The sequence below is a fragment of the Natrix helvetica genome (genome assembly GCF_964273705.1).
Source record: "Natrix helvetica genome assembly, chromosome: 5".
In the NCBI taxonomy this organism is placed as follows: domain Eukaryota; kingdom Metazoa; phylum Chordata; class Lepidosauria; order Squamata; family Natricidae; genus Natrix; species Natrix helvetica.
The window spans coordinates 72,276,800-72,299,050 of NC_138551.1; the positions used below are offsets into that span (position 1 = coordinate 72,276,800).

Consider the following 22,251-nt stretch of genomic DNA (forward strand, 5'->3'; position numbering starts at 1 on the left):
CTGGAGAAGGGATCCTTGGTGTTGAGCTTGGTTGTTTTCTTGCAGACATTCTATTACCCAAAGCACCAAGGGTCCTTCATTTCAACCCTACAAATGTTTTCTTTATTGACACCTGGAGAAGTTTGTAAACTTCCCCACTTCTCATGCTTATTCTCTCAATTATCAACTCCTTAAGGCAAGATTTCATCCTAAGTGCTCATCCCTTTAGAATTCTAGTATTTCCTAACTCTTTGAGTCTCAATTTATACACACACAAAAATCTCTTCCATAACTTTTAGACTGTATTAGAGAGCTCCAATCTCCCCCCTCCCCCCACATACACTTCTTGTATTTTGTGGGCAGCAGCTTTTGGGGGAACTAAAGTACAGAAACCTGCATTCATATTCCTAAGAGATATAGCTCCAAACACCTTTGCTCAGAGGTTAGTGTGAGGCTGATCTAATCAGGCAAGAAAGCAAGGTTTGAATATGCTTCTATCCATATGCCATCTGTACCTTTGAAATATAAAAGCTGAGAAGAATGCCAAAATTACAGGACAGATAAGACAAGAGTCTATATCCAATAGTGATATAATTTAGGTTATACACCACCCCATAAGGCACAGCACTCTCTGGGTTTATAAATGTCAGCATTTTGCCCTCAACTATCTGGGTCCTCATTTTATCTACCTTGGAAGGAGGGAAGGCTGAATCAATCTTGAGCTGATCAGAATCAAACTCCTGGCAGTGAGCAGTGAGTTATATTTCAGTGGTAGGATTCAATTTTTTTTACTACCGGTTCTGTGGGCATGGCTTGGTGGGCGTGGCAGGGGAAGGACACTGTAAAATCTCCATTCCCACTCCAGGGGAAGGTTACTGCAAAATCTCCATTCCTCCCCATCAGCTGGGACTCCAGAGGCAGAGAATAGATGGGGGCGGGGCCAGTCAGAGGTGGTATTTATTGGTTCTCCGAACTACTCAAAATTTCCACTACCAATTCTCCAGAACTGGTCAGAACCTGCTAAATACCACCTCTGTTATACTGCATTCTAACCACTGCACCACCAAACAGTGCAATTTGTTCAGTGTGCACCAGTGATTGTTCTGACTACTTCATTCCAATGTGTTGGTAGGGTGATGCCATTTAGTGCAGATGTGATGTGGCACAGAAAAACTCCATGGGCTGCCTCTTCTGATATAATTCAACAGAGCCTCACTCTATGGGCAATTTAATTTGGCCTGGGAGTTTTTCTATATGGGTTCCAGCTGATATCTCTACTTCAGAGTTCTGAGTTTTCTTGTAAATCAAGGGACAGTTTGATTTTATTAGAACATAAAGTGATCTTGGGTACAGTAGTATTGATCACTCAGCTTGACTCAACATTCCACTGCTTCACTAAAATATTGACTGCATTACCAACAAATGATGTGGGAAATTTCTCAGGCTCACTCACCTAATCATCTGGATCCATCCAACGTCTATGTCCATTTTAATTTACCCTCTGCCCCTTCAAAAGTTATATTACTCATTTGTCTAAAACAAATTTCACTGACTTTTTACTTATTTTTTATTTTATGGTTTGGACGTTTCTATTTCTGTTTTGTACACCATCCAAATTAGCAGCTACAAAATGGATGGCTCTATAGACCTTTTAAATTCTATTGATCTAAAACTTGAGAATGAGTGATCGGTCTATGACAACACAATCACAGACCCCTCTAATTTCAGAACATCAGGAAGCCTTTTTGCCACCAAATGTTAGCAATAGCATTTCATTTGCGTGGGTTAAGTATGGAATTGGAAGAAACTTGTCTTTTAGAGACCTCTTATTTCCATTCCCACCATTAGTTGGGGAGGGGGAGGAGACTTAAAATTAAATGAGAAAAACCTAGCTATTTTGCGGCCAAGTAGAATACCCTTAAAACTCAGTCATTTCCAAAGCTGTCCTCAACAAGATGAAGTCAATAGATTGTTTCCAAATTTCTTCCCTAGGTGTTTTTTTTTTTTTTTTAGCTTTTACAGGCTATCCATTTTGGCCTTCAAAGAGAAGAGGATTTTTTCCCTTCTCCTACTATATGCATCTTATACATAAATCTGTGGGTTCTAATAACAACCCGACAATGCTAGAAGTGAGTCATTGTGTAAAATCTTCAAATGCCTTCTATTTCCCTTCCAGCTGATCTTCATTCTTTGTACATTAAGTCCTTCCCACACCTTTTCTCATTATTCTCTCCAGATCTTTTCTTCCTATAACTTAATTTCCTTAGTAACTTTCCCAAGATGTGTATTTTCCGTGGGGGAAAATATCATCATTATTGGATTACCTCATCAAAATCCTGAACATCTCTAGCTTGAATCTGCTAATACCCAAACTATTCCCAGAATCAAAAATACAAAAGGGGAATGCGAAGTCAGAACTAAAATACTATTTGTCTGAGCTTGCTTTTTTTTCTTGCAAGTATTTCATTAGCCAAACTACAGTAGGTAACATGATGTTGTTGCATAGTTTGGGTAATGAAACATCTGCAAGAAACTAACCAAGCTCAGAGATCACCAAGGACCCCTCACTTCAACCCTGAGCTACAAATATTCTCCTTTATTGGAACTATTTGTCTGTCTATGCCTTAATCAGACGAAGTACTTGTGACTATGCATTTTGATTCTGTACAGCTGAAGTCAAATTAAATGCAATAGAGATAACAGGAAATATTTTTTTCCATAACAACCCATGAGGTAAATTATGGGGAGGGAGGGAGGGAGGAAGATTGGTCCATGGTCAAAGTAATATGCAGGGAACTAGGAATTTTGAAAATGATTTACTTTAATAAAGCATAAATATAATAGACAAAACAAAAATAAAAGGAGAGGAGTCTTACTACACCCAAGGCCAGAGATAAAAGATGCAATATAGAAGTTTCTTGCTACAGCAGAGGTGAAAAATGTAGCATTTATTTATATAGATGTATGCTAAATCTTTTTTGGGTAAGCACCCTTTTATTTGGAAGTGAGAACAAAATAGAAGGTTAAGTTTTTTGGGAGAAATATAGATTTTTAGACTGAAGATGGAGAAGAAACACTCCCTTTTGCCCTCTGGGCTGCTTGTTGGCTTAGTATGACAAAAGATGTTTTCATTTTGATAAAGAGAAGAATTACTCATTCTGTTCCTCTTCATTTCAGTATCTGAGCAGTGAAATTAGGCCTGCTTTTCCTTCTCTTTCTCAAGCAAAGGGAGGAAGATGTAAGGTTTTTTTTTTAGCATCATAATCAGATAGTCAAACTGCTGTCAATCACCTTGACAAAAGGACCTGCTGAAGAGATTGAGGAAAAAGCGAAGCAGCAGGATAGAACTTGAAAAGTAGAATTGTCAGTTATTCAGTACTTCAGATTTTGGGTTGGGTGGTTGTTGTTTTTTTTCACATTAAATATAGGATATTCTTGACTCTAGAGCCTTTTCAGAGCTATAAAATGTCTGGCCAGAAATCGTAAGGCAAAAAAAAAATTTTTTTTTGTAGGAAATTAGCAACAACAAAAAAAAGAGATTTCTCTTTTGCTAAAATACATGCTAAATCGAACAGTTTATTTGACGAAATCACTGAAGATAGTATATCGGAAGTCCTTGACTTATGACCAGTTGTTTAATGACCATTCAGTGTTATGATAGTGTTGGAAAGGATGCTGTTCAGCCCATAAGGCACTTCCAGACATTGTAAAATGCCGCACCACTCCTTCCTGTGGTTACATGACTGCATTTCGGGTGCTTAGCAACTGGCCACATTTACCACGGGCTGCAGCATCCTGGGGAGTCACATAACTGATTTGCAACTTTTCTACTGGTTTCTGGTATTTTTTTACCCGTTTCCAGCAAAACATCCCCATTTAGGAAATTAGAGTTGGACTTACGAATATGTGATTTGCTTAACAATTGTGTGATTCTGACTTACAACACAAACTTCACTTAACGACTGCTGTAAAATGGGTCTAGTAACCTCGATTTCTGACTCTCGTGAGTTCCAACTAAAATTGTGATGCCAACCCTGGTTCTAAGTAGAGGACAACTTTATCTGGGAAGCTTTGGAAACTATGCCCCTTTAATTCCATGCTTTTCTTAATATCAAGTCAGGATGGCCCCTCTTGCAAACTTAATAATAATAGGAGATATCACTCTTCAAATGTTAAAATGTACAATCTAAATCTTGAATCTGAAGAAGTCAAAAAGGAAGTTTTCCAAAAAAGCGAAGCAAAGAATCTGAACTTTCAGTACTGTATCAACCAGCCAACCAATTATTTTCAAAAACCTATATAGCAGTGTTGGCGAATCTTTTCGGCAGCGAGTACTGAAACAGGAGCATGCGTGACCCCCTGGGGGAGTGCCAAAAACCAGAAGAGCAGCTCCCTGGCATGCACATGTAGGAGAGCCAGAAACTAGAAGAGCAGTTTCCTGGCTGACTCTTTTTTTATTATTATTATTCTGATCATCCTTCACATCTATTCAAATTTTAAATTAAGCTATTTTTAATCTTGGTTGTTGAGAGCATGCAATATTATCTTTGCTTAGAGAAGAAGCTCTTCTTACTAACACCTAGTTCAGTAGTGTGGACATGCTTGCAAAAGTTCATACATGTGTTGTGAATTGCCCTAGCTGAATTTTAATAATGGAAAGACTTCTCTGGTGCTTTGGCCATGAAAGGAACTATGACAGAAACTTCTTCATTCAGCAAGTACAATGTAATTAGTATATACCCTGTTTTCCCGAAAATAAGAGCTGGAGAATAAGCCCAATCTGGCTTTTGAGCGCATGAGCTAAAATAAGTCCTCCCCCCCCAAAAAAAAATAAGCCCTCCTTGAAAATATTGCAGCACAGCAGCAGCCATGAGGTGACCATACTCTCTGCCTCCTGCAGATCAAAAATAATAAGACCTCCCCAAAAATAAGGCCATGTGCTTATTTCGGGAGTCAGAAGAGAATAAGACCCTGTCTTATTATCAGGGAAACACGGTAGCATTATTTAATGAATATCCTACATTAGCTTAATAAGAATTGGTAATGTGATCAATACTGAATTGAAATTTCGACTGTAATTTTCCCAAAGTTTACTTCTTTATGGAAAAAAAATCAAATTATTTTTTTGGGGGGGGGAATTGCTCTGCAAAGAGATTTGTGGTTTTTCTACCTCATTTTCAAGTTCTTTGCATTTTCTTTAGACTCCGTTGATGTTATTTTTGCTGTAGAATGATAAAACGTTGTTCCTCTACCGTTTTGTGGCATCTTCAGTGTCCCCTGCTTCCATATCTTAAAAAACAAATCCAATGATTTTCATTCCGAAATCTCCCACAGAGGCTCTAGATCACTGCATAAATACGGAAATATTTTTTTCCAGGAAAACTTCCACGTGTGAGATAGAAACACTCAAATTATTAGTGATGACTGATTTTTCATTACATCATTCTTGAGCTCAGCAAATGTACACTATCGTACTGTCTCAGAACTTGGGAAATTTCATACTAACAGAAAGGTGCGATAATAAACGGAAAACAAAATGCAATAGGAAGCTTTCAAAGCATTCTGCAGATTCAGCATAATGAGTGACCATTTGTTGGCCCACTCCAGCTGTAAACTAAGAGTACACAGGTATTAGATAAAGACAATTACGAAGCAACTGTAACTAACTGTAGAAATGCATTTATCTGAAATACAACATAACTGGGACTGTGCCCTTCTGGCATATTGGAATTAGGTCATCAGTTAGAAAACAAGACAAGTATTTTGTAAATCTCAAAGAAGATGTAGTCCTCTAAATAAACAACTCATGAGATCAATAACCTTGCCAAAAGCTTATTCACCTAAACTTTGCCAAAAGGTTTTTAAATCTTTCCAAATATCACGTACTTTAGAAATCATAGATCAAAATCACTCAGAAAATTTTCAATTTCTAAATATATCAGCCAGCTTTTTATTCTGCCTATGTCATCCTACTAGTACAGTAGTCAAAACTATTATAATTCCAAAGTCCTGATTTCTTTTAGTTTTTTCACCTCTCTTTTCTTTAGTTTTTTTCCTAATACTGAGTGCTATCCACCCATCTTTGACTCAGCACCAAACAATGCCAGGCTAAAATTGGCCAATCCCTATCCTATCCCTATTGCCTATGTTTTGCATTATTGTATCTGGATTTGCAAATGTGCTAGTTGATATAGGTAAAGTGACTGGCTTCTCCATTGGCTATGCTGCTATTGTGAATTGGCTATGCATTTGAAGGTGGAAAGAAATTTGGCAGTGCTGAGCTTGGAAAACAGTTTGCACAGCACAAGTACAGGACCCCGATCACTTCTCACATGCATGAAGACATGGTGTAACTCTCTATCTGGTTCCAACTCACTGGAAAGGCAACTTTTTCACACTGCTTCTTGCTACACATGTAGTGTCTTCTGACTGGCACAAGCAATTGTGTCCAGTTGGCCCAGTGTGCTTCATTTCATTGCAAAAAATCAATCTCTAGGCCAACTGGTTATTCCACGCTGCAGTTATGTTGTCCTCACAGCCACTTTTGTTTCTCTGAATTTCACAGTTCACCAGTATGGTGACATATAATTTAAGAAATGTAGCATGCAAATAAACAAATAGCTGATACCTATTGTTCTCATGAACATCAGGTATACCTGACACGTTTAAGTAGTAGCATATTTTCCACAATAGGGAGCTTCTAAGATCTTCTTACATAAAATGAGCGATGAGATTTTATGAATAAGCTCAGATTCAAGAAACAACAGCTGTAACATTTTGAGAAAGTCCTTATTATACCAAGTAAATCCCAAATATACTACGTCACTATAGCATATATATTGCTGGAATGCTGAACAAAGGTATTTCAGGTGACACTGAATCATAAGCAATATTTAAACAGCAGTAGAGAAGACTTTACAGCATACCTGATCATTTTAATGCCAGCCGTCACCCTAGGAAAATGAACTTGGTTAAAAAATTCTTTTTAAATTGTTGTGCTTCTAGCACCATCTCATAACCTTTGAAGAATTCCTGGTAACAATTAGTCAGTAATGATGTGCTTACCTTTTATCTACTGTAGTGAGACAACTATATCAAATCTCGTAATTTATTTTATAGCAAATGTTATGTTTTCTTGATATATTAGGGGTGGGGTTGATATACAGAGCTTTGGCATAACAATAAATATGAGTTATACAGCCACCATTATATAAGCCTTACCACTAGGGAAAGGAAGGGAATGCCTGGGGCAGTTTCACACAAGCTATTTATAATGCCAGCGTGACAGCAAGCAGGGAAAATTGGGGTTTGATTTTATGCTTGCACCTATCTATTAGTGTACAGGAGACAATTTTCCTCCACGATAATACATTATATTTTAAACATGAGCGTGTTCTATCACATTCATGTACATTTTATTACCCCTGAGATACTATTAAAAATGTCCTGATCCAAGCAGGTCTATGATATACTAACGAATATCATTTTCACCAAACATCAAGGGTTATCCTTCATTACATTAAAAGAAATGGTCTTGGTGTATAAGAATACATCGTAAATATATCTCTACTCGGTTCTTTCTACCACTAGGACTAGAGGTACTATTACGGGATTTTAAAAGGTAAAAGGGCAACACTTTTATGGAAAAGTGCTATGGTTTAAATCCATTTGAGAGCTATAACATCTGATCCACTTGATAAGCCCTAATACTTCTGAACAGGCATAGGTTCTTTGTACATGCTCTGGAGTTATCTTACTCTTACTAATATCTCCATAATTTAAAATAATATGACCTGTATTAAATCTCATTGTTTTCAATAGTTGGTTTGCTTAAGTTACAGCAAGAGTGGGAAACAGGCCCTGTCACACACACCCAAGGTCATGCTGATTATGGCTGATGAGAATGAAAATGTAATAACAACTGGAAGCCAACACATATCTATCCTTAGGCTACAATCTCAGCCTCATATAGTTCTTAGGGCGCTGAAAATATATTTTCATGACATGCTGAAGCACAATAAAGGAAAACATGTTTTTAGCCTAGTACCATTGTGCAAATTCAGTCCGTAAAGTTCATTCATGGTTCAACAAGTTGTGCAAAACCAGAAAATTAGGTTGCTTAAACCGTGGGTGTGGTATAGAAACATGTTTCTAATGTATCTCTGAGTCCCATTTCATCTGGAAAACAGACTATTTATTAATTGAAAGAGGAAACTTTCTCAAAAGAAAGATAATTTTATTTATTTCCCGCTTTTTAGTATTTCAACAAATAACTCAAGGCAGCTAACATACCTAATAATTCTGCCTCCTCATATTTTCTCCATAAGAACACTGTGAGGTAGATTGGGCTGAGAGACAGTGAGTAGGTCAAAGTCACCCAGAGGGCTTTCATGGCGGGATTAGAACTCAGCATCAGAGGTGGGTTGCTCCCGGTTTGGCCAAACCATTAATGGAAGTCAGGCCTGGGTCGCAGAACCAGCAGCAACCCAGGCCTGCCACGCCCCTGAACTAGTTCCCTCGCCACTGCTGGGCCACCACCATTTTGATTTTTAGTGACTGAGCGTGCAGAGTTCACTGTAAATTGTTCTGCGCATGCGTGAAGAACAATTTACATTAAACAGCGCACATGCGTTGCGAACCAGTAGGAAAGCTAGCAGCAACCCACCCCTCTTCGGGATAATTCCAATTCTCTGTGTCTAATAGCCCTTACTATACAACTTTGCTTTTGCCTAATGCACCTCCCCACAACCCAAAATTAATTTCTGATTTTGCAACTATAAAACCTGTAAACAGGAGGTGGAAATTTTGATTTTTGTCACAGCATCTCTCAGTACTAACTGGGTATTATATCCAGCCATATTGAGGACCACTTAGTTCTTCAGTTTTGCTTTCTTCTCTCTTCTTAATCAGGAACCCTTAAGTGTTATACAAGAAGCAGATCTGGGTTATAGCTGGGATTTTTAAAAAAAATGAGAGATGATGCTAGTCTTTGTCCCTTTTGCTTCTTTATCCAGGAAGTTATCTCACACCTATGACTAATTTATTAAAAAAATACCATTTCATCTTCATGACAAACTACAGAATTTATTGGCATGACATCTGGTCTACTTTTCTTTTCATTGGCATAGAACTTAGCTGACCTTGAAAAAGCTAAGGTATAATTACCATCTTTACATCATCATGTCTTTTAAATACCTTGCAACACTTCAAATGTTGAAATAAGGAGGCAGGCATACAGAAGGTGATGGAGGCTTGGATCTGGAAATCCATACTTAGTTTCAGATTATCTCTTTATCAATAGAACTAGCCACTAATTGCTAGCGGACATTACCAACCTGGAAGAAAACGTCAGAGGAAAAAACATGTTTAAATGGACTGCCTATTGACTTTAGGATAATAGGATATAGGATATAGTCAGGTTAAAACTTCCATAAAAGAATGCAAAATGAACAGAGATTGATCAGAGACCCAAACTGTTTTAAGAGTGAGAGTTGTAGATTTATAATAGTGTCTGCTTTCTAGCTAACTTTTTTTTGGGTGTGAGTGGTGGGGAGGTGAGTCAGTCTTGACTCCAGATACAATTTGTCCATACAGTTTTCTTAGCAGCATTTTTTACAAGCAGTTAACCTGTGCCTTCTTTCTTGGGCAGAGAAAAAGTGACAGGCTGAAAGTCAACAATCTGGTTTTGTGGATAAGGCAGGATTAGAATTACTGTTTCCTATAAACACTACACTAAAACTGACTGCAAAAGGGCCTGGATGTCAACACATTTTAATGCCAACTTCTGAACAAGGACTTTTCCATTACCCACCATGCAACTAAGTTCTTTGAAGCAGCACATAAAATACAGAGGAACTGATAGCCAGGAACAATTACCATATTTTTCAAATTACAAGATGCTCCAGCCTATAAGACGCACCTAGCTTTTGGGGAGGAAAACAAGAAAAAAAAATCTGCCTCCGCCTCCCAGCAATTTGCCTCCTTGGAGCAAACAGAAAACAGCTTAGTCAGCTTCAGCACAGCCTGATTTAGCATGAGCAACTGATTGACGGTTGGATCAGCCTCCCAGAATACCACCTATCAGCTGTTACAGGCTGCCGGGATCTGTGCTATCTTCACTGGGTTTGGAAACAGGCTGTACCCAAACTGGTAGAAACCTGTTGAGAGGCATAACAGAATAACACCCACAGTTACTACAACAATGGACGTCCCATGTCCCCATCATGCTAGGTTCTGCCTCTCTAGACTGGGCCTGCAGAGGCACCTCGTCAGATAAAATGCACAATAATGTGTGTCTTTCAATCCCGAAGGACTAACATATAGTTATAGACCTATTTATACAGTTAGTCCTTGACTTACAACAGTTCACTTTGTAAACAACAGCACTGAAAAAAAACTGACTGATGACCATTTTTCACACTTACAACCATTGCCACTTCCCCATGATCACATGATCAAAACTGAGTGCTTGGTAACTGGTTCATATTTATGATGATTGCAGTGTCCCAGGGTCATGTGATCACCTTCTGAGAAGCAAAGTCAATGGGAAGCCAGACTCACTTAACAACCGTGTTACTAACTTATCCACTGTAGTGATTCACATAACTGTGGCAAGAAAGATCATAAGATGGAGCAAAACACACTTAACATTTCTCTCACTTAGCAAAATAAATTTTGAGCTCAATTGTGTTTGTGCGTCCAGGACTACCTGAAAAGAGTTAGTTTTATAGAGCTATAGATGAACTTATCTGTAACAGTTTTATCAATTTTAAGCACGTGGCTATTTTATAATATAAATTTAATTAATAAGTCTATGAATATTAAATACTGTTTTTTAGTTTACAGATCTTTTCTGTCAGACATTTTCTGGTAGAGGCATTATGTATACCTCATACTTACTTCACAAATCTTAACCTATGATGTTTTGTAGCAAATGCATAGCTTAGTTATTAAGAATGCAATTTTATAATACAGAAATATATGTGTGATTAATTTTCCATTTTCAGCTTATGCTGCTCCAATGCTAAAGCAAGATTGATTGAAATGTCTAAGCACTTGGATCCTAGAAGAATGGCAAGGCACTTCTGAACAGTGTTGCCAAGAAACCACATGGACTTGCCCACACGACTCATGGACTAATTTGAAGACACACACACATAGACAAAAGAAAAGATTTGTAAGTAATAAAAAAAATGCCACAAAACCCTTTCATATTATTGCCCAGAAAACCACACAGATGCAGCCCTGTAATAAGAGCAGCAGCACTGGGATTTAAAGGAGTATCTTTGAAGATCTTGTATTTTGCTTGTCCCAAAGGTGCTTTTTTTTGAGAGGCAACTAGACTTTCTTGTTTTTTCTTTGAAGACGCATCTTCAGCTCTGATTAGATGGTGAAGAATAGAAGGATTTATACTCCTTGCAGACTGCTGGTCATTTGCATCCTTTTAGAGTCATGGGAGGTTTACCTGTGTCCTCAGGATCACCTGAGTAGTTCAAATGGGTGTGGAGCCTTCTTGGAACTGTTGAAAAGACTGCATTGTACACTGGAAATAGATGATGTCGTATCCCTCCTCTGGATAGGGAGATTCTATTAGCAACAAGCAAAATACAAATGTCTATGACATTTGGTCATCCAGGCCATGGTCTGTGCTGTGGTCTGTCCCCACCTTTGGGACAACTATGACCTAGATGACCGAGACTCTCCATAGACATTTGTATTTTGTTTGGTGCTTTTTTAAAAAAAGGCAGCCTCAGCAGATGGCAGCACCTGGCAAACTTTAGTCCCAGAAACGGAGCAAAATCAGAGATGATGGAAGAGATCCAGGGAACCATAAGGTTTTAGGTTGGGCTGGGAAATTGGGGAAAGAAACATCCAGGAAGGCAATCCCAAATGTTTTTTTTTTTTTTCCAAGAGGCAATTGGACTTCCTTGGTTTGTTTTTTCCTTGAAGACATTTAGCTTCTCATGCAAGAAGCTTCTTCACCTCTGACTGGAGGGTGGGGAATGGAAGGGTTTATACCCCTTGCAGACAGCTGAACATTTGCATTCTTTTTAAGGCCACTTGAAGGTTTATCTCTGTGGTCAGGGTCATCTGAGTGGTGCAAATGGGTGTGGAGCCTTCTTGGAACCGTTGAAAAGACTGTGTTGTAGATTGGAGATAGATGATGGCCTTTTTAACCCCTTTTTCAAACCAGCGGTCCTCTCTATCCAAAATATGGACTCATCAAGGTTGCTAGGAAGAGACAGGGGAGGTTGCTAGGAAGAGAGGGGAGTTCATGAAGTTACCCGGAATCGACTAATAAAAGGCCATTCTCCAGCTCGGGGGCGACGCGATTTGTTCCCTTCCGGCAGCCCTGCAGCTTAAAAAGCTGAAGCTCCGTGTTGAATAGGCAAAAAGAAGGGGGGGGGGAAGCGCGGCTAATCCATAACAACAGACAACACCGACCCTCCCTCCACACCCCACCACCGCCTCCTACGGCAATGAGACCTGGTTGAGCTCTAGGGGGCGGGGTCAAAAGGCAGCCCCGCCCCCCCCGGCCGATCCCAAGTCCCGTGGATTCCGGGCGGGCGAGATTTGCCGGACGTGAAGTCGGCGTCCTCGAGGTTCGCGAAAAGGCGCCCGAGCTTCCTTCCGTGGCTCCGCGGGGAAGCCCCCTCAGCCCGCGCGGGACGGCAAGGCTGGCAGCCTCAAAGCCCTGAACCTCTTTCCCCCGCCCCCTTCGCCCGCCAGCCAGCCGCCCATCGAGGCCGGCTGAAACTTCCCGAGAGAGCTTCATCCCGGGGCCCGTCCTTTCCCGGCCGGCGGAGGCTGGCAGGAGGATGACGTCACCGGATCAGGCTGACCGGCAATGGGCGCCATTTTGAAACCCCCGAACCTCCGGCGGCGTCGGCGCTGGCTGTGGCGGCAGCCGCAGCACCAGCAGCTCCACCACCACCAGCAGCAGCAGCAACGAAGGAGGCGCTTGTAGCGGGTTTCCTATCCGTCCCCGTTGATTCTTCCGCTCCGCGGGCTTTTGCAGCCGGCGGTCTCCGCCAGCCTCACGCCGCGCAACATGGCAGGTAAGGGACACGCGTGGCGGCGGCGTTGCTGCTGCTGTTGGTCGCGGAGTGGCAGCGGCGGCCGCCCTTGTCTTGACGGGCGGAGGCAGGCCCGGAGCCCGCAGGGGTGGCCTTTGGAGAGGGCCGAGCGGTTCCGAGGACGGCTCGCAAAGCCGGCCCGGCATCCGGGCCTCCTCGGCGGGCGGAGAAACTGAGGTTTGGCCGGCACGGTCCGTGCTCACGGCGCTTTTCCTCCAGCAGGGGTGGCCGGCGGCGGCGGAGGAGGAGGCGTCGCCGGCGGCGGCAACGATTTCCAGTGGTGCTTCTCGCAGGTGAAGGGGGCGATCGACGAGGACGTGGCGGAAGGTAAAATGCGGCGTCGCGAATGACCCCTGGCGCTTGCGAGGCCGTCCGTGGCCTCTGCTTTTCTTCTCCCTCCGTCCCAAGCTGGCTCTCCACCTCCCGCAGGTGGTGGCATCTTTGGAGCGGCGCCCCTTGAATTTTCGGGGTGGGGGCTGAAATAGCTGCTTCTTTTTTTAACAACCCCCCCCCCCAAATGCCTTTTCTTTCCTTCCACCTTTGGGATGGGTTTTAATCCCAGACCACATGATGGGGCTGGGGGAATGGTTCCTTCTTTTTTCAGCAAGTAAGAAAGACGGTGCTGTTTAACCAGCACTGATTATGTTACCTAGTTTGGCTAATAAAACGTCTGTAAGAAAACAAACCAGCTGGAAGGATCCCCTTGTGTAATCCCCCCCAGCTACAAATATTCTCCTTTATTAAGGAAGGTGCTGTTTGTCGAGGTCCAGGGTCAAGTGTGAAGATGCAGAAAGTCTTGGCTTTGATGACTGGGTGCCTATAGGATGATTGCAGCCTGATTTATACAATCCTACTTGCAAAAAAAAATTGCACCCGAGACATTTGCAGGGTATTGAGACCCCATTTTTTCTCAATTACTAAGCTGGCAGGGATAATGGGTGATGCTGTCCAGCAGCTTCCATGATTTAGGTTGGAGGACATGAAGTTTTCAGAAGCTTAAAGGTCATTTTAAGCCTTTGAAAACTTTATCAATCTGTCAGTACAGGTGTGCCTGCTTATTTTTGTATAATTCTTTTCCCCATAACTCTTGTCCTTGGGAAAAGAGTGGGGGATGCAGGGTCTGACTAAGCTGCTGTCATCTCTCTTCAAAAGAAAGCTTTTTTAATGTTCTGGAGAAATGACACTAGAATTGGATAATGGTAAGAAAGGAATGCAGGAATGATTAGAATAGCTGTCAGTATTCCTGGTTCTAACTGATAATGCAGCTCTTTGGTTTTAATATAAACAATTAAAACATGAGACTGTCTTTCTGGCAATGCAGATTTTTTACTCTTAATATGTTGATTAAGCTGATCAGTTTAGAGCAACAATAACCTTTACCTGTATTAATAGTTTAGCCTCTAACATAATTGAGACACATCATAAACTAAATTCAATGGTATTTATTACCTGACAAATTTACTTAGGATAGCAGGCAAATTACTGCTTTGGGTTCACAATTGCTGATTTGCTTTCTTTGCATCACTTCTTGGAACTGTAATTGTTCAGGTTATCTTCATGATACATTCAAATGTATTTTTGAAAATAGGTAGCTTCTAAAATTATATTGTCTGAAAGATGTTAATTTTACTTATACTTTGCTGGAGTTTAGACTTATTGCAGGAAAAGAGAGGAGAGAATAATGCAGGGTGTGGTCTGGATGAAGTACTGAAATAACTTTAAATACTAACAATGAAAATAGTGTCCTTTTCAAATTACTGTATTTGATTTTTATCAAATAGAATTGAATTCTTTAGTATTTATAAACAGGTATGTAGGGGTTTTCCTACTTTGTTGAACACTTATGCTTTGCAAAAGTGACCAGTAGTCCAAGAAAGTTTATTTGAACAATGCTTGATTTTTTTCTTATTGTTTATGCATAATTTAAAAACTTGTTTCTATGAATCATTAGGGTGTGCATACTTCAATGATGGTAAGTGTAGAAGAACTGTTTCCATTATCTATCTCTTGCGAGAAGAGAGCTTCATAGGAAAGTAATACAGCATTCCTATACAGGTATTGTTTTTAGACACTACAATGTCGTTTGATAGTCTTCACACAGTTCTGTAATTGAATAGCAGATAGCCATGTAATGCTAGTAACAAGCTGTCTGCATGCTTTCCTATTGAGCATAGCTAATATTTATGTGGAGAGTAGTATTTGGAGTTCTATTTATAGCAGGGAAAATAGCCCCACCCATATTTGTTCAATTCCAGCTATGTTGCATAAGAGGTCAGAATTATATGTATAATCACCTGGTCTTATTGTACTAGGAATCCATACTGTTAGGAACGTTAAGTGCTGTTGTGTTTTCTGTAGTAGTGGAGCCACAGAACTTGCTCTCTCTCCAGTTGTTCCTTGCATTTAAAGAAAGAGTCTAGCCTATTGAAACACACTGGGTTTTGAAGGTGGGTTGGAGAAAGATAGTCAGCACTTTGAAGCCCCCCCCCTCCCCCAATTTGCTGATATTTCTGATTTATGGGCACTAGGTATGGGTTAAATGATAATAGATTGTTATGATATTCAGAAATGCACGTTTGGAAAGAAGTAACTTCTTACACTTTGTCTTGGGTGATGATTATGTAATTTTGAGGGAAGATATTAAAAGCGATTGGTGCTTCTGTATACTATATTAGACTTAGCTTCGTGTGTGATGCCTCTTGCTTATACATCTGGGAAGCAATAGACCTGCTTTCAGAATATGCAGAGGTGCAGTTAAGGAGGCAAGCTGCAATTTGCATTAAGAGCATTTGAACAAAAATGGCCTGTTGTGCATTTCATTGAAGTTTTGATCCCAAATTGTTCATATTTGAAAATGTACAGTACAGGTCATCAGCTTAAAACAGTTCATTTAGTGACCATTCAAAGTTACAATGGCATTGAAAAAAGTGGCATGACCATTTTTCACAGTTATAACCTTTGTAGCATCCCCATGGTCATGTGATCAAGGTTGAGATGCTGGTTCATACTTAAGACCGTTGCTGTGTCCCAAGGTCATGTGATCCATCTTTTGCAACCTTTTGACAAAGAAAGTCAATGGGGAAGCCAGATTCATTTAACAACTGGTTTAATAACTTATCAATTGCAGTGATTAATTTAACAACTGTGGCAAGAAAGGTAGTAATTAAATTATATATGGTTACTTATGAAATTACTCTTGTGTTTCATTTCTGATTTGTGAATCACTTCCTTATTCATACTGAAGTGCTGTGCTTCTTAAAGGAGTTTACACTGAAGTAGTAGTGTTAAACTGCAGTTAATATTGGGCTGTAGGAATGTAAGGACATTATGCATGTTTGTACTGCAATAAATCCAAATGAGTTCTAAGTAAAGAACTCTAATACAATAAGAATATAGAATAGTATCCTATAAAATATAAAATGTTTTAAAGCAAGTCTTTACCAAATAGTTTATATTAGCTTTAACTGTTTTCATGAAACATAACTTCTGCTAAACAGCCTACGATGCTATCTCTGTGCCATAAATGCATGGTGTATTGAAAATTGCCCGCTTGCTTAGTCTTGCTCTACTCATAGTGTTTGGTGCATTTAATTGGTTTCACTTATTTAGGTGTATGTAGTTTCCCAAGAATTTATCTTTCAAAAAATGTTAGGTTTTTTTCTGAAGTTTGTAATCTTCCATCTCTACTAAGTTTTGAATTTTTTAATTTGTCTTTCCCATAAAGTGAGTTTGCAGTGGAATCTGTATGTATCTGATTCAAACTCCATGTAGGTGTTCTAATGTGGGAAAGAGAGGACAGCGACCACAAAGGCAAGTTTCAGTATGTCCACCAGGATTATTTTGCTTCTGCCAAACTAAGACAGACTTCCTTGACTTCTGATTGCTGTTCTATTATTTGAAGACATGCAACATTTGTTAGTGCAAAGAAGTCCTGTTATATTCTGTAGCAGAAATTCTCAAGACGGTTTCCCCAACAGGTCAAAAGCAACTTAGAAAGATGTCAAAATGTTCATTACCTGTTCAGACTTGTGCAGGTAAAGTTCAAGCACTGTTAAAACTCCCTATGGGCTTTGGCTTTGCAATCCAGGTGCATGTTTGCCCAACCAGAACAGGGACAAGTTTTGACAACGCTCCTCCCTTGCAGGGCAAGCAAAGCAAGAGCATTGTCAAAAGTCACTTTGATCTTTGGCTGTCATTTTGTTTGTGCAAGCCTGCAAGGGACACTTGTATTTTAAAGTATGATAATCTTATGGTATATAGACCAAAATTTAAAAAAATATTGCCCAATCCCAACACTACTATGATCAATGATTTCATTTATTGAAGTAGTCATAAAAACTCAATTTCCATTTTAGGATATTGCAGAGCTGCAAAGTTTAAGAACCACTGTCTTATATACTCTAATGATGCTATATTGTAATCTGCACGTGGAATGAGATTGGTGGCTGTGCCAGGTGTACATATGTTAGAAAATATTGGCCACATGTTCATGTTGGTATTTTATGTATTGTGCAAATGTTGTTTAACATAAACTATAAACCTTTCTATCAAATATGAAACTATCATTATGATGGATATACAGGATAACATAGTAAGACATTTTAGGCCACCTAGTTATATGCCCATTCCTGCTGTCACTTTGCATTCTATAAATGTAAATCTTGCTTGCTTTTGTGTATCTACCGATAGAAAGGAAAGAAACAACTTATTCTAAGCAAACAACAAGTCTAATAATTATTTATATAAGTATATTATCTCACATAAAAGTGCTCAGTATGAAATATTTTCTGATCAAAAAAAAATCTCATTTCTTTGGTAACAAAAGGTTCTCTAAATTCTGTACCTTAGTTTATAGTTTGTAAGAATTATTCATCTTCCATTCCGTTATAAAGAAGTTTCCCAAATGCTTGGCAATCCATTATCCAATTCACAGTCCAGCAAATTTTTAATGCTGAAGGCTACATTTGCTCCCTCCACATACATATTGAGAATGGTTGCTGCGTGCATTCCAGTATCATCATGTGGGGGTTGGGGAGGTTAGGTGCTTTGGGGAACATATATATGTGGCTTGCCTACCCATGTTCTGAACAGAAATTACTTACTAAAAAGACATTGTTTATTCTAAGCATTGCATCTTCTTCTGTATTTGGACAAACGGGCATCTAGAAGAAAGCCTCTTTTGTTTATCAAGCTGCTGAATAATTGAGTGCTTTGGGATGGGGATTTTTATTTTGCCACATATCTTGCTCATCTTGGGCTTACTTATCTAATGTGCTAATTGATTTCAACATATGCATTCAAAATAGATTTTATTGTATGTCTCTGTAAGTACCAATAGCAGGGTGGTTATTTTGTTAAGTATCTATTGTACTGACTCACACATTTAACTTTATTTGAAATTAAAAATTCTAATAATAATTAAATTAGAATGCTCCAAAGTGCCATCTCAAGAATGCCCATGGGTCCTACATAACTCCCAAGCAGATTAATAAAAAATAAAACAAAGTGTGCTTACTTGCCAGGAAATGCATAGATAAAACTGAAAAGAATCATGTGAATTTAGGAAAATATGTTAATTAATTTACGTAGTGTGTTTAGTTAGAACCATCATGCAGCCATTTTGTGAATTTAGTCACTCCTATAATAATCCTGATGTATCAGTGTTCTCAACATTTCCTCAATATTTCAAGTGTGCCCACAAGCCCAAATACCTTATCTGCCTGTAATTTAGGACACAGCAATTAAAAAGCTAATGACTAGGCAGCCTGCACATTCTTTTATACAAATAAAAAGAATGTTACTAATGGGGTATAAATCTCTCTCGGACTCACAGGATAAGAATACAAAAGTATATAACATCAGAAAAAGCCACCAATAGTAATAAGACATCCTTTGCAAAGCTAAACAGCGACAATAATCCTGTTAAAACATTTGCAAGAAATAATAAAAAAATAAGGCTAGTACTGATGGCCTAAGCTGTTTACTATTCAGCATAGTGGTATGTGTTCTATTTAAATGAAAGGGAGGGTTGGACTAAAAAATAGTATTGAAGCACTGATCCTAGCAGCACAAGAACAGGCACAACGTACCAGATCCATAGAAACAGAATTCTACCACATTAGTCAGATCGAAGGTACAGACTGCAGGCCTAAGAGACAGTCCAATACATAGTGGCAGGGTGTAAGATACAGGCAGGAGCCACATATACTAAAAGACACAAGCAATAGTTGGCATTGTTCATAGGAACAGCTGCACAGAATATGCACTAAATCAGCGATGGCGAACCTTTTTTGGCTTGCGTGCCACAAGTGGGGGGAACGCAGGGGGGTCGTGTGTGGGCGTGCCGCGCCCATAATGCAATGCGTGACCCCACCCCAGTGCGCATGTGCGCACAACAGGTGCGACCCCCCATTTTTACATGCTTTTTTTGCCCTCCCCAGGCTCCAGAGGCTTTATAGGAGCCTGGGGAGGGCGAAAAGAGCCTCCCCCGCCCCTCCCAGAGGCCCTCCGGAGGCTTCAGGGATCGTCCGGAGGCTTCCCTGAAGCTTTCGGAACACTTAAAACGACCCCGGTTTGCTCGGAGGGTCGTTTTGAGCGCTCCGAAGGCTTCAGGGACCGTCCGGACAGTCCGTGAAGCCTCCGGAGGGCCTCCAGGGTGGCGGGGGGGGCTCTTTTCGCCCTCCCCAGGCTCCTATAAAGCCTCTGGAGCCTGGGGAAGGCGAAAAATGGCTTTTAAAAACAGTGCGCATGCGCGCTGGCCAGCTGACTCGCGTGCCCTGACAAGTGGCTCGCGTGCCATAGGTTCACCATCACTGCACTAGATACTCCTACATCAGATAGGTTCCACAGAAGGTTGTGCAGAATAAGAAAGCTAAGATCCTGTGGAACTTCCAGGTACAGCTAGACAAGCAGGTACTAGCCAATCAGCCAGACATCGTAGTAGTTGACAACCATAACACAGTGTGGGTGATAGATGTAGCAGTGCCAAATGAGAGAGCATCAAGAAGAGGGGGTAAGAGAGACTGGAGAAGTGCCAGAGCCTGAAGGAGGAACTGGAAAGGATGTGGAAAGTAAAAGGCCAAAGTGATCCCCAGTGGTTATAGGAGCACTTGGATCTGTGACTCCTAAGCTGGGAGAGTGGCTCCGACAGATCCCAGGAATTCGATCAGAGCTCTGTCCAGAAGAGTGCAGTGCTGGGAACAGCTAATCCCAGGCCTCTGGTGGAGCACCCAAGATTGAGGAACACACACACAAATGTGTGTATTTTAAAAACTTCACTTAAGGGCTTTACAAAGATAACAATGAAACAGACAACAGAAATTCAACACTATTGAATTGGTTTCTTAGAGAATAATGCAATAAGAGAAGATGCATGCTATCTTCTATGCTCTTCGAATTTCTACAGAAATCCATAGTAGGTAATCTCCATGAGCACACACCCCAACCCCTTTGATAACTGCCTTCTTCCCAACACCACTTTAATGTTATTACCTGCCTCTCTGCTTCTGTTGCTAGCCACTCCAATCCCTCATCCAAATGAAAGAGCTTCATCCACACCCTGAACTCCCCACCATCCTAACAGGTTGGTTGTTTTTGGACCCTTCCACCTACCAGTCAGTGCCCAAACTTAACAAGGCGCCACTTCATCTATCAAAAGCCACCCTATACAACCACCACTGTCCTACCAGGTCTCCCCATGGTGGACAAAGATAAAATTAAGTAATTTTCAGGGAAACTAGAGGAAGCTTCATTCTCCCTTTTACTGGGGGCAAAGGAGAAAGTAAGCAGCACCACAGAAAATCCCAGACCAACAACACTTGTCTACCAAAGTCGAAACTGAGCATAAATAATAAATCCACTGTTTTCATCTCCATCTCTTGCTAACAGAATTAATAAAGGCATCCTATGAAACGGTAAGGTATCAATTTGGCATCTCAGATTATTTAAATTTATTAAATATTACAACTAAAAGGATAAAAACTAATACAAGCTAAAAGGTAGACTATATTAGTCAAATTTTGATTGAAATTAAATTAAATCTTTAATTAGAAATGAAAATTTTGGTTCTTTCTGGTTCCTTCTAGCGTCCAGCCTTCCAAGTCTCTTCAATATTTTTAAAGAATTCAAAACAACAGTGTTTTCTCATACAAATAATTCTTAAATTAATTTTCAAATCTTATTTCAACTCCATCTGGATCTTTAATCCATTTATGACTTTCCAAATATAATATCCTAATCACCCTGTTTAATCCAGACAAAGAAATTTATAAGTCCTTAAACTTGTATTTGCAACTTCTTTTTTGCCAAGGATTGATAAAAGGTCACCCAGTTTTTCTAGACTTGTCAGTCCAAAAATCATTAATAGCTAAAATCAGTTAAGTACCGTATTTTTCGGAGTATAAGATGCACCTTTTTTCCTCAAATGGTTGTGTCTTATACATCGAATGCAGCATTTTTTTTGCCTCCCAAAGCCCCACCCCTTCACCAAAATAGCCATGCATAGCCTTATGGAGGCTTTCAGAGAGCTCGTGGGGGCTGGCGAGGGCAGAAATGAGCAATAAATGGGGCAGGTTTTGCCCCAACCCCCAGCAGCACTCTATAAGCCTCCATAAGGCTATGCATCCATTTTGGGGGGGGCAAAAAAAGGGTTTTTTTTTGCTCATTTTTGGCCCACCCCCCAGAAGCACTTTGCAAGCCCCCCCCAAGCTATTCATGCCTTTTTTAAAAAAAAAAACAGGCCCGTTTTCATGAAAAACGGGCCATTTGGGGGAGGTTTGCAGAGTGCAAAAATTTTTCCCCCTTTTGGAAAGCTCTTTGATTGATGAGAATTACATTGATCAAGTGCTGTGGCAGCAGAAACAAAGTCTTAGGTGCTGCAGTTTGTCAGCGATTTCCTTCTCCAGCATATGGATAAATTCACCTGGAAACATCTACTTACCTACTCTCTCTCCCTACCTGCCTACCTACTGTATTTCTCTCTCTCTCTCTCTCTCTCTCTCTCTCTCCACCTACCTACCTACCCTCTCTCTCTCCCTGCCTACCTACTGTATTTCTCTCTCTCTCTCTCTCTCTCTCTCTCTCTCTCTCTCTCTCTCTCCACACCTACCTACCTACCTACCCTCTCTCTCTCCCTGCCTACCTACTGTATTTCTCTCTCTCCCCCTCTATCTACCTACCTACTCTCTCTCTCCCTACC

The 22,251-nt window shown here is 40.3% G+C and overlaps 1 protein-coding gene across 2 annotated transcripts in view; it reads left to right on the forward strand.

The window, feature by feature from the left end:
- The first annotated feature begins 12,531 nt into the window (after positions 1-12,531).
- The window catches only part of PPP2R2D (protein phosphatase 2 regulatory subunit Bdelta), a 38,951-nt gene continuing 29,231 nt past the window's right edge, over positions 12,532-22,251 (forward strand). The window contains exons 1-2 of one of the 2 annotated variants that reach the window (XM_081956182.1): positions 12,532-13,037; positions 13,275-13,382. In XM_081956182.1, the coding sequence (XP_081812308.1) occupies positions 13,031-13,037; positions 13,275-13,382 (115 nt within the window). In that variant the 5' untranslated portion in view covers positions 12,532-13,030. The remainder of the gene's footprint in view (positions 13,038-13,274; positions 13,383-22,251) is intronic. The other variant, XM_081956183.1, reaches the window with a different exon arrangement.